This window comes from Atractosteus spatula, chromosome 15, assembly GCF_055471065.1.
Source record: "Atractosteus spatula isolate fAtrSpa1 chromosome 15, fAtrSpa1.hap1, whole genome shotgun sequence".
NCBI lineage: Eukaryota > Metazoa > Chordata > Actinopteri > Semionotiformes > Lepisosteidae > Atractosteus > Atractosteus spatula.
This window is the reverse complement of record NC_142720.1, coordinates 17,616,776-17,638,063: the sequence shown is the minus strand read 5'-3', so window position 1 is coordinate 17,638,063 and position 21,288 is coordinate 17,616,776. Positions and strand designations below refer to the sequence as shown.

The 21,288-nt window shown below is 41.1% G+C and overlaps 1 protein-coding gene across 1 annotated transcript in view; it reads right to left on the bottom strand.

Moving 5' to 3' along the window:
• thada (THADA armadillo repeat containing) overlaps positions 1 to 21,288 on the bottom strand; it is a 113,476-nt gene that overhangs the window by 15,682 nt on the left and 76,506 nt on the right. Inside the window, exons 31-34 of the mRNA XM_088934345.1 lie at positions 16,740 to 16,855; positions 11,431 to 11,513; positions 4,640 to 5,010; positions 2,767 to 2,891 (exon numbers count right to left, since the gene is read on the bottom strand). Of these exons, the coding sequence (XP_088790471.1) occupies positions 2,767 to 2,891; positions 4,640 to 5,010; positions 11,431 to 11,513; positions 16,740 to 16,855 (695 nt within the window). The remainder of the gene's footprint in view (positions 1 to 2,766; positions 2,892 to 4,639; positions 5,011 to 11,430; positions 11,514 to 16,739; positions 16,856 to 21,288) is intronic.

The following is a 21,288-nucleotide window of genomic DNA, read 5'->3' as shown; positions in this document are numbered from 1 at the left end:
TTATTATGTACTGTAGGTTTAACTGTCCCTTCCACTCCACACACACTTCAGAGCACAATGTCTCCAAGCCTGTTCAAATGGCCACTACCTTTTCAAAAGTCTTTCTACTTGGTTACACCAACTCTGACTGGAAATAAGTAAATATTTTATACTATTCTAAGACTGTCAGTTAGACTGAGATCAGATTTTTTTCATATGAACAAAATAGTGCTCTTAAAACAAGAACTGCATTAATTAACATCTCTCAAGTAATTGTGTTCTTGGTTTAGGATGAAGTAGATCAAATGAATGTGAGGAAGATGAATAGTAGCTAAAAATGTCTGTAGTTGCAGCTACAGATAGATCACACTGAAGTATAGTCAGAGTCATGTCACAGTTTTCTAGACTGCATTGTTACTATGGTACTAAATATTAGAATTTGAATGCATGTGTTTTTAAATCAAGTATCAAGATTCTGAAGTTAAAACACCTTGAACTTGAACATTAGACATATAATATATATAATATAATATATATTACAGTACAGGTCTATTAGTCTCAGCTGTGTCAACTTCTATGTCAGGTTCTCTGTCCACCCTCCCAGCCACTGAGTCTGAGTCACTGAGTATTCAAAACCCAGGCTGCCTAAAATTAATATCTCTGCTTCCACTGTCATGCAGAGAGTCAGGGTTTCTCAAAGAAAATGTGCCCTGCACTGAGTAAACATCAGCAGATGATAATCCACCATTGCTGGTATTAAAGAACAATAAGAGGAAAAGGGAGGAGTATGAAATTCAATATTGAGAAAACAGAGGATCATGCGCTACGTGTGTCCTACAGCCAAACTCCATTCCACCTCCTGATTTCATTCCCACCTCTTAAGACCCTCAGTATGTATCGCTCAGCAACTTTCAGGCTACAGATCTAAACAAACAAAGCAACTCATCATCTAGTCAGACGCTTTCTCGCCATCTCATTCTGCTGTCAGCTCTTTGTTTAATTTCTTCAGATTTACTTGTTGCCAGGTGCATCTGATGGATTGTTTTTAAACTTCACTGATCGGACAATAACAGCGTGCCCTCAGATCTTAGCTTAAGAGAAACACAATCTTTGTCCACAGCCTCCCTTTTCTAATTGTAGACAAAACCTAAGCCGGATATAAATCGGGGCATGTTTTCTTTCTGTGATATACGCAGGTTAGGGTTTCCTCATCACAGCATGACTGATGCGGTTTTCTACCCAACTAACAGGTCTAATCTAACAAGGCTTGTGATCACAGCCCCTCTCTGGATCGGTTTCTCCACATTAAGGCGCTTGTTAAGTTGAGTCTTTTAAACAGGACTCAGTGCTCACACTGCTTCCCTTCTTTCAAAACCACATGACCCTAAGAAACGTTTTTCCTGGGTTGCTTTGTTTTTTTAGACTAGTTACTAATACAGTCTCCTTTGATATAATGAGAAGCTAAACAAATATGCCCCAACAAAAAAGAAGCTCTTGCTGGTTGTCTTTAGTGAAAGCTACAAACAAATGTGCCTCAGGCCTGGAGTACTGGCATCTTATGTGAGCAGAATGCATATGTAATGTTTCGAAAGGAGCTCACTTTACAAGTTTAAAAGTGGGTTACACATTTAAGAAACTCACACGGACATAACCCCCCAACCCTGCCTTAAACCAGCTGCATAGAACAGTGATTTTCATTTTTCATTTTGTGCCATGTGGTTAAAAATGGCTGAAGTGGCCACACATAGTACTTTACACTTTTTCATGCAAATCAGTGATGACTAAGAGGACAGGGATGATGGAGGGAACTCTCTGGAGATGCACAGATCAGCGTGGATTCGGATACCCTATAGCCACTGGCACACCCAAGGCAAGAGGGTTTTGTATGATCAGATACCAGATGATTTCCACAGGTAGTTTTGTTGAGCTGAATGAGAACTAACATTCAGATCCTGACAACCTATCTGGTACTGGCCCAGTAGTACAGTAAGTGGGCCAATGGGCAGGGTTAACAATTCTCAGCAACACAGTGCTTCAGTCAGCTCACAAGAAAGAAAGGTGGAGGAATCCAGCACTGAAAAGTAAAGCTTAGCCCTGATGTGCCAATAATGGCCGGTATTCAAAAAGAGCTGGAATTGGAGTTTTCAAACAAAAAATTGTCTATGACCGAGCATTTTTTTTGGGGGGGGTGAAAATTGCTGCTCTCTTTCATAAGCTCGACTCCTCAGGCTCTGCACGTTAGTTGCTCTGGCAAGGCATTGGCTACACCCGGGTTCAATGTGGAGTTGAGTACATCAAATTAAAAATTACATTAATTTCTTTACAGCGCTTTATGGGACACTTCACTCCAAGCACTTCTGGCCCCACCTATTAAATGACGGTAATCAAAGTGCACCAGCAGGCTCAGTGGGGAGAACTGACCACTCCTACTCCTTTCACCCCGGGATTTTCAATGACCACAGAGAGTCAAGACCTCGGTTTTACGTCTCAACTGAAGGATGACACTTTTTTACAGTCTAGTGTCGCCATGACTATACTGGGACATTAGGAACCACACAGACCGCAGGGTGAGCACCCCCTACTGACCCCTCTAACACATCTTCCAGCAGCAACCTTAGCTTTCCCAGGAGGTCTCCCATCCAGGTACTGGTCAGGCTCACACCTGTGTAGCAACATTGGGTTGCCAGTGGTTTCCTGCTTACGTCAGAGGAACAGCAACTAGAATGACTGGCGGTACAGGGATTATAAACACACCATGGCCAAGTACAGAGAGGCAGCAGGGAGTACCTGTGAGTAGATTCCTGGCACACTGTCAGGGCCCAGTGCAGCAGCTCCTCCTCACCCAGCACCTCCGAGCCCTTCTGCCAGGGCAGGATACTGGCCACACTGCGCAGGGACAGGGCGCGCAGAACCTGGAGAGACAGATCACATATCCCTGAATGACCTGGCCTGGAAGCGTCTCATCAGCCCTGGATTAGCCCAAAGTTTATTCGTTCTGAAGAGAGACTAAAAACTCTTCACAGATACAGAAAAAAAGAAGAATTATCAAGAAATGGTCAAGAAAAATTAAACCCACTTATTGTTTTTGGAAGGTACCCTTTGCAATGTGTGAGACAGATTTTGAAGAGGCTATCTTCTGTGCCTTGCTTTTGTGTTAGCAATTATTTAAACCATAGGAGCATTTTTAAAAGAATAGAAAAACAAAGTGATATGTGGCACAGATGCTGTTAGCCAATAATCTGTACCTTTCTTAGTCTGTCTGAAACTTAAAATATCTAGAATAAATGTCTAAAATAAGTGCAATTTTTCTTTACTATGAACCAAGGCTGTACCTGCAGACTGAAGTTTTCAAAGCCCTTACCAATCATGAAGAAAGGAACACAAATAAAGGGCTGTTTTCACAGAAATATTCATTTTACACACAATAAAAAAGGCTCAAATAGGTGTTTACATTGGTGCTGCATATTTTGATGACTATTATTTTTTTAATGTGTGAACCTGTTATTAAATCTTTGAAAACATCTCTTCATATGAAGTCTGAAGAACTGAAGTTTATTTAATAGGTCTTGTGGCTCTGTCTCCAACTGAATTTCAAACAAATATTACGATTCTACCACATAGCTGGTTTGCTGGATCTCACTTTCTGGAACAGCATTCAGGGTTTACAATCCCTTTAATATGCTTCTGACTCAGAGCAGAATGAGTCACAGAACTACAATGAAATATCCTTAAACATACAAACAAAAGTGTTTTGACTGACATGGCTGCACAACTTCCTCATAAAGGAAAAGTCCCTTTCATGGCTACTTATGAACTCCAAGCTTAATGAAGAACCTGATGGTCTCATGATTCTTAGGAACAATCTTTTAGTTAGAAACTCTCTTTCTTTGGCCCAGGTCACAAGCATTATTCACTTTTCTGAGAAATCATAATTGTCTGTACAGAACTGCATCATTATATTGAAAACAACAATGAAAGAACACCTTCCTCCAACTTCCTGCAATCCTTCTTTTGTTTCCTCCCAAGTATAAAGTGCTATGCCATTAAACAAATTAAACCTATTACTTCTTAAAAGAGACAGAACATTAAATGATAGCACTGAGACACATTTGTGAGTACTTTAGTACTAAACTTTTAACCTTTGTGGTTATGTTTCTTGTGAAGAAGAAAGATTTTAACAAAACGCATAACTCCATGTCTTCCTGTTCCCCTGTTTACAGCAATTTTTAATTCAAATGTCAACTGGATTAATCAGACCACAAAAGACTGGAAACACCAGATGATGAGATGAAATCAAACCAATGTGAAAATACTCAAATTGCTGCGTGATTATTTCAAAAACATTTGTGCCCTCTGTGAATAATTGGGACACAAGAACTGAAGTCACTAGGTTAACACAACAGCTTGCAGTAAGCTGGAACAAACTATCTAGTCTTTTTTCTAAAAATAGATCATTGAAGAAATGGTTTGATGAGGACTTCAGATACACAATCTTATAGCAACCAAATGAACTGCTTGCACTAAAAGGCTTCCTATTGCCTGTACCCCATTTCATGTTCTTATTTATTTTGTAACACGTTAGACATTGTAGACTTCTTCAGAAAACTCCCAGGCTTGTTTCCACGTTAAAGATGTGACTGATTCAAAGATCAGAGCTTACCTTTCCCATGCACTGCGGGTGAGTCTCCTGCATGGCCAGATGGGTGAGAATGGTGGTAACCGTGGAGAGAGGGCAGGGGGCGGGGTGGCGATCTGAGGGGCCTCTCTCAAGCTGCTGGAGGATAGCCTCCAGTGCCAGCAGTCGCACCTCGTACACCTGGCACTGCAACAGCTGTGCCAGGAGCTGAGGTCCCTGAAACTCTGCTCCCCACAGCACGGGGTTCTCCAAGCTGGCACAAACCGCAACCCGTGCCAGGCTCAGAAGGTACTGTGTGCCACCCGCTACTGCTGTGGAGAACGAGCCAGGGTCAAAGAGCTCCGAGTCGGACACAATGACCAGCGTAGCCTCCCTAAGACTCGTCAGTTCCTCATCTGGAAGAGATAACAGCCCTGTCACATCATCGAAGCCTGCACCTGCTTTATTTATTCAGAAATTTCCATTACGCCTTCAGGGAGACATCTAGGAGACAGCGGAATTCTTGCTCAGAACTTTAGCAGATGGATTTCAGAATCAGGGACCAATTAAAAAAATAGCTAGAGACCAACTAAACCCATTTTTAAGACATGTCAGCAAAGATAAACACATGATATTTCAGTGAGTCAGGAAGGCGCAGTATCAGGTAACAGGTGTTGGGATGTATGACTTGGCAGCACAAGATACTAATGAAGATATTCGTATCACATTAGTCAGTAAATGAACACGTTTCTGTACCGACATTCTGGTATAACCTCAGTGGAACCAGTCTGTTATATCCATCACAGAAAACATTTATCTTTCATCCTCTGAATCACTGTACTCTGGCAGATGCTTAACTAAAGAATCTGTAATGCGGAAAACTATAAACCTGGACCCCCTCACAGACATCTGGCATTGAACTATAGGTCTTCACACAGTCTGGCCAGACAGGAAGACTTAACAGTCTTTATAGCAGTCTGAAAAACCCATGTTTAAAACGGAATTCTCTGAAAAATTAAAGGTAAAAACAACTATTGCTTTAGAATAAATATTGTTCCCTATAATAGCACAACAGCCAGAAAATAAAAAGCCCCATACTGTGGTTTAGAACTACAGAACAATAACATATCAAAGAAAGTCTCCTTTGCGTTCAGGTATACAGAAAGCATTGTCCAACTTACTAGGTCAGCAGGTTCAATTTTACCCAATGACAATACAAGGCTGGTTTGCAAGGATGTCTCTCTGAAATGTAATTACCCTGTCCCCAAGCTGGTTATCAGTAATAAAATATCCCCTGATTCCAGGACCCTCTTTCACAGCCAACTCAATTTGTTTGACAAGTACTTTAGAAACCCTGCAATTTAATCACATCCCACACATAATTAACAAAAGAAAATACAGCTCTTGCCTGGTTAAGGAGTAGGTTACACAGGAATCTGATCTTCAAAGATTCTAGTACACACAATCAGTATTTTGGCTCTTTTATTTTTGGTTAATAATAACACAAAAAAGATTCCACTGGAATGTGTCATTCTGGGGTCAAAGAGACCTGGGGTTTTCAGTGTGGGAGCTCAAAGTGAAGCCAGATGGCTCTCACCTTTGTAATAACCCTGTTCCTCAACACTGTTGTTCAGTGTACTTTCGGCTGATAATTTTCTATAGCTTCGAAAGAGAGAGGCACACTCCTACAAACATACTATTTCTTGTTTTTTGAATTTTTCTAAAATCCTTTTTTTTTATTAAACTGTATCTGAATATCAACCAGAAAATCACTTAAAAAAAGGTACTTGTCATTTCTACCTCTCATCTGAAGAAGGGTGCCTTTTTTTACAGTTAAGTGTCCCTTTCACTATACTGGGGAATTAGGACCCACACAGACCACAGGGAGAGCTCTCCCTACTGGTCCCACTAACACCTCTTCCAGCAGCAACTTTAGCTTTCCCAGGAGGTCTCCCATCCAGGTACTGGCCAGGCTCACACCTGTTGAGCTTCAGTGTGCTGCCAGTTGTGAGTTACAGGGTGATAAAGTTGCTGGCTATATTAGCAAGATATTATTTGGATAATATTTTGATACTTAATGCTATTGCTTCATACATGAAGCTGAACTTCCAAGAATGAACACTTGGTCCACTTCATCAATCTAAGAAAAGGATGATTGTGAAACATTTGGGAAGAGTTGAGGAAAAACCCGACTAACCAACAGCTGGAAAAGAAGATGGTTCAGCACAAAAACACACGGCTCCAGAATGACACCATTCCAGCAAAAGCCATGCCTCCTCCTATTGGCCCTGCCCAATAGCATTTCTCCTGTTCTTCACAACGAATCCCAGCCAGCCTGTGGATTCTGCCCAGGCTTAGATTATATAATGCCAGTGGCAGCTAAAACCGACCAACAAACCAGGATTTAATGGCCTTTTGGAGTGATCCTATTCCAGTGTTGCAGGCCATGTCTGTAAAGACTGGGTGCCTTTTATGTCTCTCTTTTGGAACAGAAGAATAACGCAGATTTTCTTTCACAACCCCACACCACTGTGCCAGCCGAACCCCTGTGAATAATATTTGGAGGCAGACTCTTGCGGTTCGCTCTCATGAAAGCGAGAACCCTCACCCTTTCATATGTCCACAAGAGGAGGAAGAGGAAGAAAAGCAAGCTAAGCTGACCGAAACTACCGGGACTGAAATCAAGTCAAACAGCAAGAAACCGACCCCTCCACGTTTCAAGCCTGTCCAAAGTTTCATTACCTCAGTTTTGAGGGAAAAAATAATAATCATTAGGAAAGTGTTATGTTGTTTTTATAATAGCTTTTATTAAAATAACTATTATAAAGAAACCAAGAGGACCTAGAGGAACCAAGCCACACTAATGATTCATTTAGGAAATGAAAACATTTCTCGAGAGAAAAATCCAGAGGCAGTGGGGCATGACAGCAGTAACAAGCCCTAAAAATGCATGTCATTTTAATTATGAGAACCGTTTTTAATAAAAACACAGAGGCAGTGTGCTAAAAGAACATGGAGTAATTAAACTTCAACTGGCAGACGTACAGGCTCTCTAGTACAACTCTGCAGTCTGAACAAACTTGTTCCTCGCCTCAAGCCACACTGCTGTTGAAATCTACATTACAAAAACACAATGCTTTGAAAACCTGCACCAACTTGTTCTAAAGACTCGGTTCCAAGAAATATCTCCAGGTAAGCTAAGAGTACTGAGGTCAACGTGTAATACTAGGTGGGGGATTACTATGGAAGTGCATTTAAGCAGTTCAATATAAAGCCGTGCAAAGACCACACCCAAAAATAGTAAGGCGCTAAAGCCTAGGCAAAGAACAAGAAAATAAAAAAATAGCTAAATTACTCTAAAATAAATCGCTATAAAAAGGTAATCTACCATTTTCAAGCAGTCTTTAAATTGCCCCAAGGGGCACTCCTTCTTTTGTTGACATAAAAATGAGTGGTGTAAATATTACCCACAATTCATGTACATTTTGTCTGAATATGCCTGATGCATATCATCAAATAAATACTTTGAATTCTTATTGTAAACCCTCTAAAATGTCACTTTGCATGTTTTCATGAATATCACTTAATCACGTTTTTGCACTCTTTTACTTCCTCCTTAATAGAAATGGAAGGAGAGGGTAAAAGAAAAATCTTTAAGCCTGGCAGAAGCTTCTGGTGCAATAAAAATGTTTCCTGCTGAAGCTGCAGAGGGGTGTCTGGATGGGCAGTGACTGTAAGAACATTCAAAGCATCTTTAAGGGCAGTACAGTTTAACTACCTCCGTCCACAAGACAGCCCTGTTACTGCTATTACAGCACTCTCCCAGCACAGGCTGTCTGCTCGCAGAAACCTCTTCAACAGGTATTAGCTGACAAGTCCATTATCAATAAAAGTCAGTGCTTCCAATTGAGTGGAACACACAAGCAATAAGAATAAAGGGAAACGTCTGTATGTAGTGCAGTGAGAAAAGGGTCACTCATTTTTATAAAAAGCTTGTTAGGCATGGAAATAGCCTCCATACAAAGTAAACAACCCTGCAAAAAAATATATTTTCTATATAGTTTTAACCTTTTCAAGCTGAGGGACTCCCATATCAAGAAATCTCTCATTATGGACACCCCCTATAAAATAAAACCAAAGTGAATAAATATATATTTACTTTTATTACTATTCCAAATAATCAAAGGCAGAATTGCTTGTCAGCAGTAGGAGCAGATCAACTGAATCAAGCTGACACAGAAAGAGACTTTGCATGAAAAGGTTTCTTTTTGTTCCCAGGGACCTACCCCAGATAGTATATGAGGGCCCTTTTTTCAGACTGAAAAGTCCTGAAAGAGCCCATGTTTTCTCACACATGACCCAGGTACAGTACAGTATGTGCAGCTCAGCCCTCTCATGAGGGCAGTGTGCTAAAGAACAACTTGCAGTGGAGGCTCCCTCCATCAATAATTTTGTATGAGGCCTCTCCCACTCCCCCACCTGCAGGACAGACTAGGCCCAGACATGCTCAGTCTCTGATGGTACTCCACTGTGTAAATGTTCAGTGAATGAATTAACACTGGTATCTCTGAGCGCAGCAGGGAATGGAAAAGAGCTACAGGCTCCACTAGTAAAAAACACACTCCACTGAGCTCCAGTCCCTGCCTCCGCCACTGCTGTTTATTATTCACCTCCCAGTAAATTACAGTGGCTTGCAGATCACAGACGCACACACACAAGCCAGGATGCTGGGTTTTAAATCATGCTGTACTATCATTAGCGAAACTGTGAAAAACAAAACACAGACTACAGTATGTCTTCCAGATGTGCGCTGCACTGGGCTAAAATAAAAAAAAACTTGTTCCCATGGTGGACTCTTGCTACCTGCCAAGCTGTCCGAATCATCTTTGGAGCCTAGACTCTGGGATACGGGCAAGCTAACTTTCTTATGGTGAAAGCATAGCAAACTGTATTGAGTCCCAGTAAAATCTGTGTGAGAAATGAATTTTAGAGGGGAACAGTACAGCACAGTAAAAGGACAACTCCAAGGTAAAGCTCTGTACACATAAGGCTGCAAAATTATTATAGATCTTTCTAACTCAATGAGTTTGTTTGGATATATTGCACCCTAGTGGGAGCATCTGCATCTCCCCATTGTGTGGAGAATGTGGAAGTCATCTTTGGTCCTGCTTATACCCTGAAACCCTCTGGGCTGACTTCAGCAACAGTTTAACTTGCATTAATTCAACTACTTATGAGGGTAAGGTAAAGGGCCAGGATTAAAAGCATATTCAAGTTTCTAACAACTTACTGGAATCATGCCATGTTGTGCTATGCTAACAGCATGCTCTCTGACTCCATTATGCAAGCAGAGACTAGATAGTTCAAAGATCTGAAATATAACTGTACCCCCAGATTCAAAACTCAGGGCAGGCTTTTATCTCATAGGTCTAAGCAAACTGGAGTCTTTTTTCAAATTACTTCGTGAAAGCAAATTTTGCCATAAAAAAGCAGTTGAGTTTATGTTCTCTTCAGGGTCCAAAGAGCACACAAGTCTGAATAGACAGGCTCCAGGGAAAAGACTTATGCTGAACAAAAGTTAGATATTAAAACTATTACGTGCATATTAAAAAAAATAATGTGAAAGGAAAAAAACTGCGGCATAACTGAACGGCCATCTAGATTAAATCCAAAATGACTTAAAAACGAGCTGCTGTTTTTACTGGCACAGGATAGGCTGCTGGGGAACAGGAATTTATGAGTTCTGATCAAACAGTATAGCTCTGCAGAAAACATATGGAGTCTACTCCTGGGATCCATGCAACTTGGTATGAGAATGTCAGCAGGAACTGAGCAATAAATTTTAAGTTTCTACTTAACGTATCATGCCAGTAAAATTTTAAATAGTGGATTGTTCATTTGATCGGCCTGCATCTCTGGCATTTATGGTTATAGTTCTTACCGGTAAAACAGCTCCCCTTTAAAGCCCAGCAACAAAACCTTGCAGTTTAATTTTCAGTTTTCCTCTAAGTGCACATGAAAAAGAAGAGCAGTTTAACTAACAACTTTAATAGCACAATTGCATATGCTCCAGACAAATATCAGCTCATTCAAAACTTGTGAATGCAGGCTTGTTTAAAGTGTTTCCATCACATGGCCATATGTTCTGCACATGTAATAAAATAAGCGTTTTAAACTAGGGTCAAAAGGATAATCATATAATGTGATACAATAGGTCTTGGTTTTGTGTTCTTATTTTTATGTTTCTAAGAATTTCAGTTACAAGACAAAAAAACCAAGAATATTTCTACACAACAAAACTCAATATCAGAAATACTGGAGTCAAGTCTACCTATCAGGAAACAGAATTGCATACACCTCCCACCTCATACCCATCCTATTTCAACATTAAAACAAATAAAAATAAGACTTCACATTACAAGAATAAACCAACCACTTTTACCATGAGACTCACATTTCCGGTATCTTTTCAGTTGTGTAAGTCATTAAGGATTACAAAAGCAAGCAGCTTGTGACTCTTTGAAATATAGTAACAGTGAAAAAGGAATAAATCCAGCTTAGGCTGGTCTGAGGGAAAGAACTTAAATGGAAGCAGTATGTCTGGATATTTCTTTCCCCTTTTCTTTTCCTAACTACCAATTTACTAATTATCAAACAGGTCAGATCACTTTCTCTCATTTGTAACCTTATGATCTAATGTTCTATAGTCATCCTGTCCTCCACATGTAATTTACAGTAGGTGCCCAGTTCTTTACTCCTCATTGTATACTCCTCCTAGGCCCACTTTCCCGCCTCAGCCCCCCCTCTCTCCCCGATACCAGGCATGGAACACCTACCATCGACTGGGCCCGACTCCGGTCCACACAAGCAGGCCAAGACATCCAGGAAAGCTGCTCGGGTCACCACACAGGGGTTCTGCCTGTAGAAAATGAGCGGGGGGGGGGGAAACCTTTTTAAAAGGATGGGAATTTATACGACGAGGAAATTAAGCAGCAAGAATTGCCCCTCGCCCCCAAAACTTCCCGACTCACTGTTTCTCTGGGTTTTGTGAAACCCACCTAAAGTGGTCTGAATTTTTATATTTTAGACCTAAAATGTAATTAGATCTTCATGAATAGTCTTAAAAAAAAATAATTTCCTGACTAAATAAAAATATAAAAATATAAAATAGATTTAAATTATCCAATAGTGGGCAGCGTGGTGGCACACTGGCTAGTGTTACTGCCTCGCAGTGCTGGGGTCCCAGGTTCAATTCATGGGGTGCTATCTTTTGTATGTTCTCCCCGTGTTCAGATGCGTTTCTTCCCACAGTCCCTGTATTTGATATGGAAGTAGAAGGATGAATGATTAAACAGGTAATATCGTTGTGGGAAAAAATCTGTGGACCTTCAGATTCATTAAAAGGTGGCACCTCCTTAAGAAGCAATGCCTTCATCTTGATGTTTCTTGTATATGTTTGTCAAGGCTCTCACATCAGCTTTTATGTCTTTTGTCCCCTTCTTCTTTACAAAATTGCTTCAAGTTGGTTTCCATAAACAGTTCCCTTCAGGTTCCATCATAACATTTCAAAAGGGTTTAGGTCTAGATTTTGACTTTGACAATCCAAAATGTGAAATTGCTTCTTCAGCCTTTTGTAGATCAGACCATGTTTAGGATCACTGTCTTGCTGTGTGACTGACTTTTGGCTCAACCTCAGCTGATGAAAGGTTAGCCTGGCATTCTCCTGCAGAATTTTCTGATGACACATTCCTGGTTCCGTCAATGATGGCAAACTTTCCAGATAATGAGGCAGCAAACAGCCCCAAACCATGAAACTCCCACCATCATGCTTGACATTCTGGTTTGAAAGACTCTTCTGTTGGAAGACAGAAGACAAATGTTCTGTGTGGCAAAAATCGACATTGTGGTGAGCCAAAAAGTTCCAACTGTTTAGGAAAGTCTGCCTGCCCAGGGAATCTTTTTCTAGTCTTGTATTGTGGATTATCCAGAATGACAATGTTCTTTGAGCAATGGCTTCATCCTGGCTGTCCTCCATGAAAACTATGGCTTTTCAGACTGTTTCTATTGGTTGATGCACGAACACTTACATTGGCTGCAGCAGGAGAATTCTAAAAATCTTTAGATGTTCTCTGGATTTGTCTCTGACTTCATGAGTGATTTTCCATGTTGCTTTTGGGAGATCTTGGCAAGATGACCAATCCTGGGTAGAGTCATTGTGGTCTGATTAACAATGGATGGATTAAGCCCCAAATGTTTAGAAATGGTTTTGTTACTCTCTCAAGACTCTTGAGCATCGGCTTCTCTTTTTCTGAAACTGTAGGATTCAATTCAATTCAAAATTCTTTATTCATCCCCAGGGGGCATGATATATTTCCACTGACCTGTATGGTGAAGACCAAACTCGCAAAGTTTCTGACCATTATATAGAACAGTGCTGCACAAACTCAGTCTTTGCTTACTTGTTACCAAATTATTTAACTACATGATTCTAATTTCCTCCTTAATTGCATTAAGTAAACTAGGGGTTTATTTATTATTATTATTATTATTATGACTGGTAAATAATACAATCCTTTAAGTTCTTTAAAGAAAGACTGGTTTTGATTAAACAAGGGTATCATGGTGAGAAATTAAAATTCCCACATTTTTTTTTAGAGATTCACACTACTTAACATCTGCAGGCACTGATAAAAAACATTTATTCTACTCTACAAAGGACCATGTCCATGGCAGAAAAGGGAATTGTATTTTTAAGAAATAAGACGCTGAGTGGTGTATGCCACGTAAGATGAAAAAGATTTTCATGGGAATTCTGAGTACCTCATTACAAACCATGATGACGCTGAAGATATTCCAAGATAAATAATAGAAGCTATAAGATATACATCTTAAGGATTCATAAAAATACTGCAAGGAAAAAGGTTTTAACCTACATGTATAACTAAAAGAGATGCAGAGGACTAAGTGGGTTAATATCAATTTTTCACAAAAAAGGCAGAAAATAGGACAGAACAGCTGTTCCAATATTTTTTTTAGAAACAGCAAGCCACATAAGAAATATTGCACTCTGTAGAAAGACGTCTTTCTCAGCTTCTAGGAGTCTTCAGCACATTTACAGGGAGACAGCAGTTCTGTGTGCTAGTCTGTTTCAGACGTGAAAGGCTGCACACAAAACACAGATAGCAGCATCTTGGCAAAGTATTCTCTTCATCAGCCTCTTCACAGACGCTTATCGGAGGATACAGCTTCAGGACACTGTTTACATGCTGATTTCTACCATCAGTACAATGGGCATCACCCTGTGAGAAGAGGTGAATGACTTAAAATGCATGTTTCACAGGACGCATGTGCTGTCATCTTGTCTACCCAAGCAAGAGCTGGGGAATGTGGCAACAACGATCAGCAAGCGAAGGCTCCGTACTGAAATGTTTAAAAAGAAAAAACAGAATTGGCTAGTCTGAAATAGAAAAGCAAAAAACACAACAACAAAAAAAAATTCCAAGAAGTGCCTCTCCATCGAAAAAAAAAAAGTTTTCCTCCTTGATTTGCCTAAAACCCTTCACTAAGAAAAGCAGAATTGAAACATTCTGAAAATAAGTGTGAAACCTGCTGGCTTTGCCGATGTCCTCTGATGAAGAATGAAAAAATTGTATTTTCAGACTTGCTGCTCAGAGAACAGCTGGAGTGGTCATGCAGAACCCACTGACAATTCAATGTATAGTAAGGACTGGCTTCATTTTTTCCCTTCTCCAACATACTAAAATTTATTCCCCAGTAAAGCTGACGAATGACTCCTCCAGGCACTCCTAGGGGTTGCACACCAAGTGCCTTTGGAGTCAGTGATAACACAGAGTGTGGGATCCAAGAACAATATGCTTCAGAGCCAAAGGCTACAGGGAACACATGACAGATATTTCCACAGGCTCTTATTAAAAGCCTACAAAAGCAAGATTTAGAAGCACTCCATTTCTAGAAAATGCCTTTATAACAATAATAAAATAAAATAAAGAAAATCAGATAGCAAAAGGAAAGGCCAATTCTACCCAAAGTCCTCCTGGCATTGGTGCTAGGGATGAACCGGACGCTAGTGGTCTTTGATCTACAATTCCTGTGTCAAAATCTCAGCATGACAACTCGGCAAGTTTATTTCCAAGATGTTCACACCAGACCTGGGTTTTCCCACTTTGTTTCAGCTGAGGACAACTCCCCCCTGCACTTTGTGTCCCCGTCTCAGTTACGGCTATAATCCATTTGTCTGCAATGAGCATGGAACAATTCCAAACGGATTACAGAACCCTCGCACCCCCTTCATGTGCACTCCTGATTTCTGACGGACTCCTACAGCATTGCAGAAAATACCTGTGAGAACTAATTACAAAAGCAGGAATCAAATCTGGCACATCAGCAAGAGCAGATTCTTCTATCATTTCATTTAGCCAATTTCCTGATTCTAAGCCTATTTATCACGCTGTATTAAGCCAATACAGACTAGAGGTAGTAGAATTCTGAAAGAGGATATTCTTTGCTTTGGAGGTATGTGGTGCCCTGGCCCTAGAAGTGTCAAGATGGGCTACTCTAAATAATTACGTTCCAATAAGATGAAAAGGATTCTAACCTATTGACAACCACAGAAAATGAAATTGTTTCCTTGTTACTTTTCAAAGGTAAAATTAAGTGCATTCTAAGCTATCGATAGCTATAAGAAATTATATTAGTTTCTCATTACTTTTGAATGTTTTAATCCGGATTCCAGTAACAACATAATTTGCCCCTATACAAGAACTCAGATTATCGTAACGTTATTGCAAAGACATTTTGAGTTACTACTATCATACAGAGGTCCAGGTCAGTCCCAATCATCGCTGAAGGAATGTTCAAGGCATCTGTCTGACATGGTAGGATTACAAACAGGAATAGTCCATTTGGCCCATCTGACCTGTTTGGTAGATAGTAGCAAGAGTCGTTTTCAGCTGTTTCTTGAAGGAAGCCAGGATATCATCTTCAAGAACATGGCTGGGTTGTTTGGTTTTAAATACATATAGATGTAGTGTCCACTTATTTAAACTCTGCTTCATGTTTCACAGTTGGTTCAGTGTGCTGACTTTATAACACCTACACAAAACATAGGCATAACGGTCAAGAGAGGTTTGGACTGTATCTGCTAAACCCTGCATAGCACACCACTGTCGCTGATGTTTGAAAGTTTATGAAAACACGAAATGGCATCTGTGACTTCAATGAAGCTAATTAGGCTGATTACATTTCATGACTTAAAATGAACAGGACAGACTGTGTGTAAATGAGAGCTTTTTTAGAAAATCTACAAACAGATCAGCTTTTCTTTGGAGTTGCTGCACAAGTATCTAAAACTCTTCAGAGCTTCTTGTTGATCTAATAACTAAGCAATGCACAAAGATTCAGGTCCAGCCAGACCTAATGTCTTCAGAGCTGCGCCCATGAAATCATTTTGAAGACTACATTGTTATTAATCTTTTAATTATCCCCTTGTTTGGCTACTAGAACATGTTGCACCATAACTCAAAATAAGGAAATGACAGGCTGAGTAAAGGTAAGAGAATTTTAATGGCATTAGCAAAATGAATGATGTCAAAATAATATTTCAAGACCTTTCAGCCTGTACTTTAAATGACACTGCCTTTGAAATAAAAGCCTTCCTGGAGGTCAGAAGCCAAGCGGCTGTTACAAACGGGCCTTTTCTCCTCAACAGCTAATGGATTTTGGGAGTGGGAAGTATTGCAAATAAAACCCTGCTCTTTAAACTGCACACAAGCCAAACCCAATCAAGATTTGCACAACTATGAGCTGGGAGCCCCAGAACACACGATAGTGCCCACACCAAAAGAAAATATTTTAGTAAATGGGTCATACATCTTAAAAAATATGGTTTCACAACACATAAGGTGGTCCTACATTTTTGCATGCATATGTAAAGTCAGAAGTACTGTGTCTTTCTTCCCAACATGATGACTTCAATTTCAAATAAAACTTCCATATAATAAAGCGAAGTCCCGGGGAGGGTAATATAGTTTAGTTTGTTTACAGTCCAATAAGGAAAGCTTATAACTCTAGAGGGGTGTTTTCTGAGCTGAGCAGGGGTAGTGTACACACGGAGCTGCGGACATACCTCCTCGCCAGCCACAGCCTGGCACGCACCGCAGCGATGATGTCATGGGTCTGAGGGAGCCGCAGTGAATGGGGCCTGTGTCTGTCCTCCTGGTAGGAGCGCAGCAAGTGAAGGACCTGAGGAAGGGACAGACAAACGACAGGCGCTGCTGAGAAAATATTAGTTCAATATCTCCTCCCCCCCTCCCTTGGTCAGGTTTACCTTCCTGTTAAAATTCTGCCCTGGGGGTGAAGGTCGACACCTGTGGCGAAAGTCCTGAAAAAAGGGTCTTTTCTCTCGGTTTCCATTTCTCCTTACCAGGCCCCAATGAGACTGCCCTTCTCAATGCCAGGCACACAGATAGGAATATGTGAGACTAGCTAAACTGAGAAAAAAATCACCATTCTGATACAGCAAACACTCACCCATATTACCATATTATCATATTCCTATGGACTACTCATATACACAACACAGCTGCCATTATGTATAAAAAACAAAAACATCAAATGCTTTTTTCTTTATTAAACTCTATATCATGATTTTAATACCAGTGATTTACTGGGCCCACGCTTTTTTTTAACTGCCGCATGAAGGCTACGCATATTGGCGTAGCGGTGGCTCTGTGGATAAGGGTCTGCGCCGGTGGCTGGAAGGTTGTCGATTTGTATCCCACGGCCGGCAGAGGAATCCTACTCCGTTGGGTCTCCTGAGCAAGGCCCTTCACCCCCAACTGCTCCAGGGGCGCCGTATAAATGGCTGGCCCTGCGTTCTGACCCTGCGCTTCTCTCCCTGTCTGTGTCTCATGGAGAGCAAGCTGGGATATGCGAAAAGACAAATTCCTAATACAGGAAATTGTATATGGCCAATAAAGTGATCTTATCTTATTTATACTCTTTCTTGCCTTAATTACACTACATTAGACAATGACGGGGGTAGCTCTGTAAACCTTGCCCAGCTGGAGGACAGCCTCCCTGCCAGTGTTGCCCATAGCGCCAGGTGTTTTTGTCATGTATACTCCAGCGCTGCAGGAATCTGCCTCTGGGAGCCCGGTAAAGACAGGATGTGTGAACAGAGTGATGATGTTCAAAAGAGCAAAGCCTCTTCTACTGCAAACAGAAACACCCAAACAAGGACTCGGAGTGAGACTTTGTTCCCAGGAGCCAGCAGTGAGTTAGAGTTATTTTTAAAGGTGTAGCAGCCCACACAGCTTCAACAAGAAAAATAGCTCTGACACTGGGTCAGCAAGCTTCTGTCTGTGTAACAATATATTTTCATGCACAGGAATCGGATAAGTAAAATTACGATCTTACAAGAAGTCAAGATTTAGTAATATACCAGATGAGCAAAACTGTAAGCAGAAAAAGTTACATTGAGATATACTCATTTCAGTAGCTCAGTGTGCAAACATTTCTATAAGTAGTTTGTTAATTCTTGTAATGCAAAGATTTCAGTGGTTCAACATTATGTACAATAGATGCTTTCCTGTTTAAACACAGCATCCTCAGAAAGAGGTAAAAAATAGCTCTTTGACACTCCTGGGGTGATGTAATCCCATCAGCTCTTGCTTTCTGCTCAGTTAATCATTTCATGACTCTGAGAAACATCCTTATGCAGAAAACTGAAGAGCTTTCGCTCCAGAAAAGGTTACAAAGCAATCCCAGCGAGGACTAGAGACTGAAATCTGGAGAACAGTGAGTGAAATCCAAAAAACTAGACAGAAGTAACAGGCCATGAATGGAGAATTAGGGATGATCTACACATGACAAAAAACAGTAACAGAGAGGACCATTTGAGGAATTTAACTGTTTTGCTGAGGAATACCCATTAGTTCTGACTAATATTCACCAGATTGTAGAGAAACTGATGTGCTTTCATAAATACAGCAGCCATGTCCAAGTATGGCAGTGGTCTGTTATTGGAAGAGCACCAAGCATCACTCAGAACGTGTGTTTTGGAAGTGTCGTCAGTGTCTTTGGACAGGCCTGAAACTGATTTAACAGTCTGTGTCAGAAGTTCACCTACACTTAGGCTGCACGACACCTTCAGCTTAAAAGATGAATTGGTTACTGGTATTTTAAAAAAAATCATCATATTACTTTTTTTCGGTCCTATGAAAACAAACATTAGTCTGTCCATAGGAAGTCGGTGAAACCTTGTAGTTCCATTTCAACAGCCTTGAGCCAACCTGTACAGCACACTTGACTGCTCCTGCTTCACAAACAAGAACACCTCCTTTTTCTCCCTCTCTTTCGTCTTGCTGGTGGTGTTGGTTCTGCCTCCTCTGCGCTCGTTTTTTCCGCCGTGTGCCTGTTTACAGAGGGCTGCACTTGGGCAGCGCGGCCGTGTGTATTTTCTCTGCAGTGGGAATATACAGTACAGGACGGTGATGTCAGGGAGATGTTTTCTCAGGGCCAGTGATCTGAACAGACCCGTGTTGTTTCAGCCTCTCTGTGAGGAATGTGAATATTTATAGTGGACCGATAATTTATACAAACAGAACTGGGGGCAAGATAGCCCAAACTATTTACGACTCACAGTGCCAGCCCAATATAAATTCTGGATTGTCAGCGTTAGAAGGGCGGAGGGTAATGAAATATACATTATACTTGGGTCAAACATAATTTTTCGATGAGTTCATGTGTCCCAGGGAGTCCAACTCTCATGAATAAGCTGGTCCTGCAGAGGACAGCAGATTCTACCTGAGTACAATTTATGCCTCTGCCACCTAAGTCTGAAACTGAAGAAGGTCCATAAACAAAGAATTTCATTTCTGTAATAAATGATTTTAGTTTCAGAAATGTCAAAAATGAAAACAAACAGGACCCCACAAAGAAAAAAAGCTTGCTTCAAACTTTCCTCGGTTCTGCCTGCGTCACTGCAAAATGGTACACTCCCTGCGTCAGCGTCTCTGGTTTAGAGAAGGCTGCGGAGAAATGTATTGTAATGCAAATAAAAACAGGAAAGATGCAGCTCTCAGAAAAAAGGAGACCTCATCTGTTCTCACAGGTCCTTAAGGCGGGAAACTAATGCAAATAAAAACAGGAAAGATGCAGCTCTCAGAAGAAAGGAGACCTCATCTATTCTCACAGGTCCTTAAGGCGGGAAACTAAAAAGAGGACATGCTGCAGCTGTAACTACAAGCCCTTGCCTGTTCATTACGGCAATTTTCTGTGTGTTGTGGCTCAAGAAGGACCTCCACCTATCCTGCAGTGCCTCCTCCTGGCCAAGTGAAGCAATCACTGCTATCCTTCACATTTCATAGTGCCCTTATTTTGGTGCAGCTCTGGGAAATGGCCAGATGTGTGATAATCCACCAGCCAATTTAGGAACTGCAGCGTATCCATCTCCCAGGACCACAGCAACATAAACCAGTACAGGAACTCTGTCTGATCTGATTTAACAGCCATTTTCTCTGCGCAACCACGAAGCAGCAATACGCATTTAATTGTGGAAACATTTTTCAATCTCCCGGTTTGGCGCAACCAAGCATGAAGTTATGGATGATAAAGCAAAAACGGTGACACAGAGAGAGACCATTCAACAGTCAGACACAGGGGGAGGGAGAAATCCATTGTGTGCTGCACTTGGAGCCATGTCCACTGCCAGTAAGTCCCAACTGATGATTATTTGAATGACGCAGCAGAATGAGTAGCCTTTCTGCTGAGCGCACGAGCACAGTCCCCAGTAGAATCTGCCGACGCAAATCAAACAGGCTTTTAATTGCTGCTCTTCCCAACTACTCAGCAGTGAGCACGGTCCCAGAGACCAACGCATTTTTTAGCAATTAAGTTGTATAAACTTGTGGCCAGGTCACCTCACACTTGTGGCTGGAAAGCAATTAAAAAGTTAAAAATAGCTCCCACTAAAACATGCTAACTCCTTGTTATCACGCAAAGCTTATTCCCCCCTCCAGCTCTTTCAAGTAGGGAGGGGAAAAGAGACAGACAGACAGAGGCCTGCGAACACAGATGGGACTAGGTAAGGACTGAGATAACTGAGCTCCAAAGTTATATATTCATGAAAGAATGAAGAAGAAAGCGGAGAGCTATAGTGTTTCTACCTTGAGCCTCAAACCCACCTTGTGCTGTGGAACAAGGCCATGCCAAATTCAGGCAGCTTGCTGTAGTAATTAGGTCTGTGCATCTGTAATCACTGTGGGACTCCAAGTAAACCAGAGAAATGCTAATGAGGCAGTGACATACTGTGAGCAGAGAAAAGCAATGTGTGCTGAGACAAGCTTTATTTTTGTTGCACCTCTCATGTCAAGGCAAGGGAACTATATTTGTAGAAAGCACAATATGCAGAAAAGCAATGTCAGTGTTCATGAGAGCAGTTCCCGTCCTTTTTACTGCTGAGCTTTCAGGTTTCTTTTCTCTTCAGCCAGAACTAGGACAGTGAAACTGGAAAATGACTTATGAGCGTTTTGTGACGAGGTTACTGTTGAGCAGTACTGTCAGAAATACACCAAGGTTGGCTGTACCATACTTGCGCCTGGGCCCTCAGCAGCTTAGGGTGATAGAGAGGTCACCTTGACAGTGAGCTGCCCCCTCACACGCCCCTGTGCATG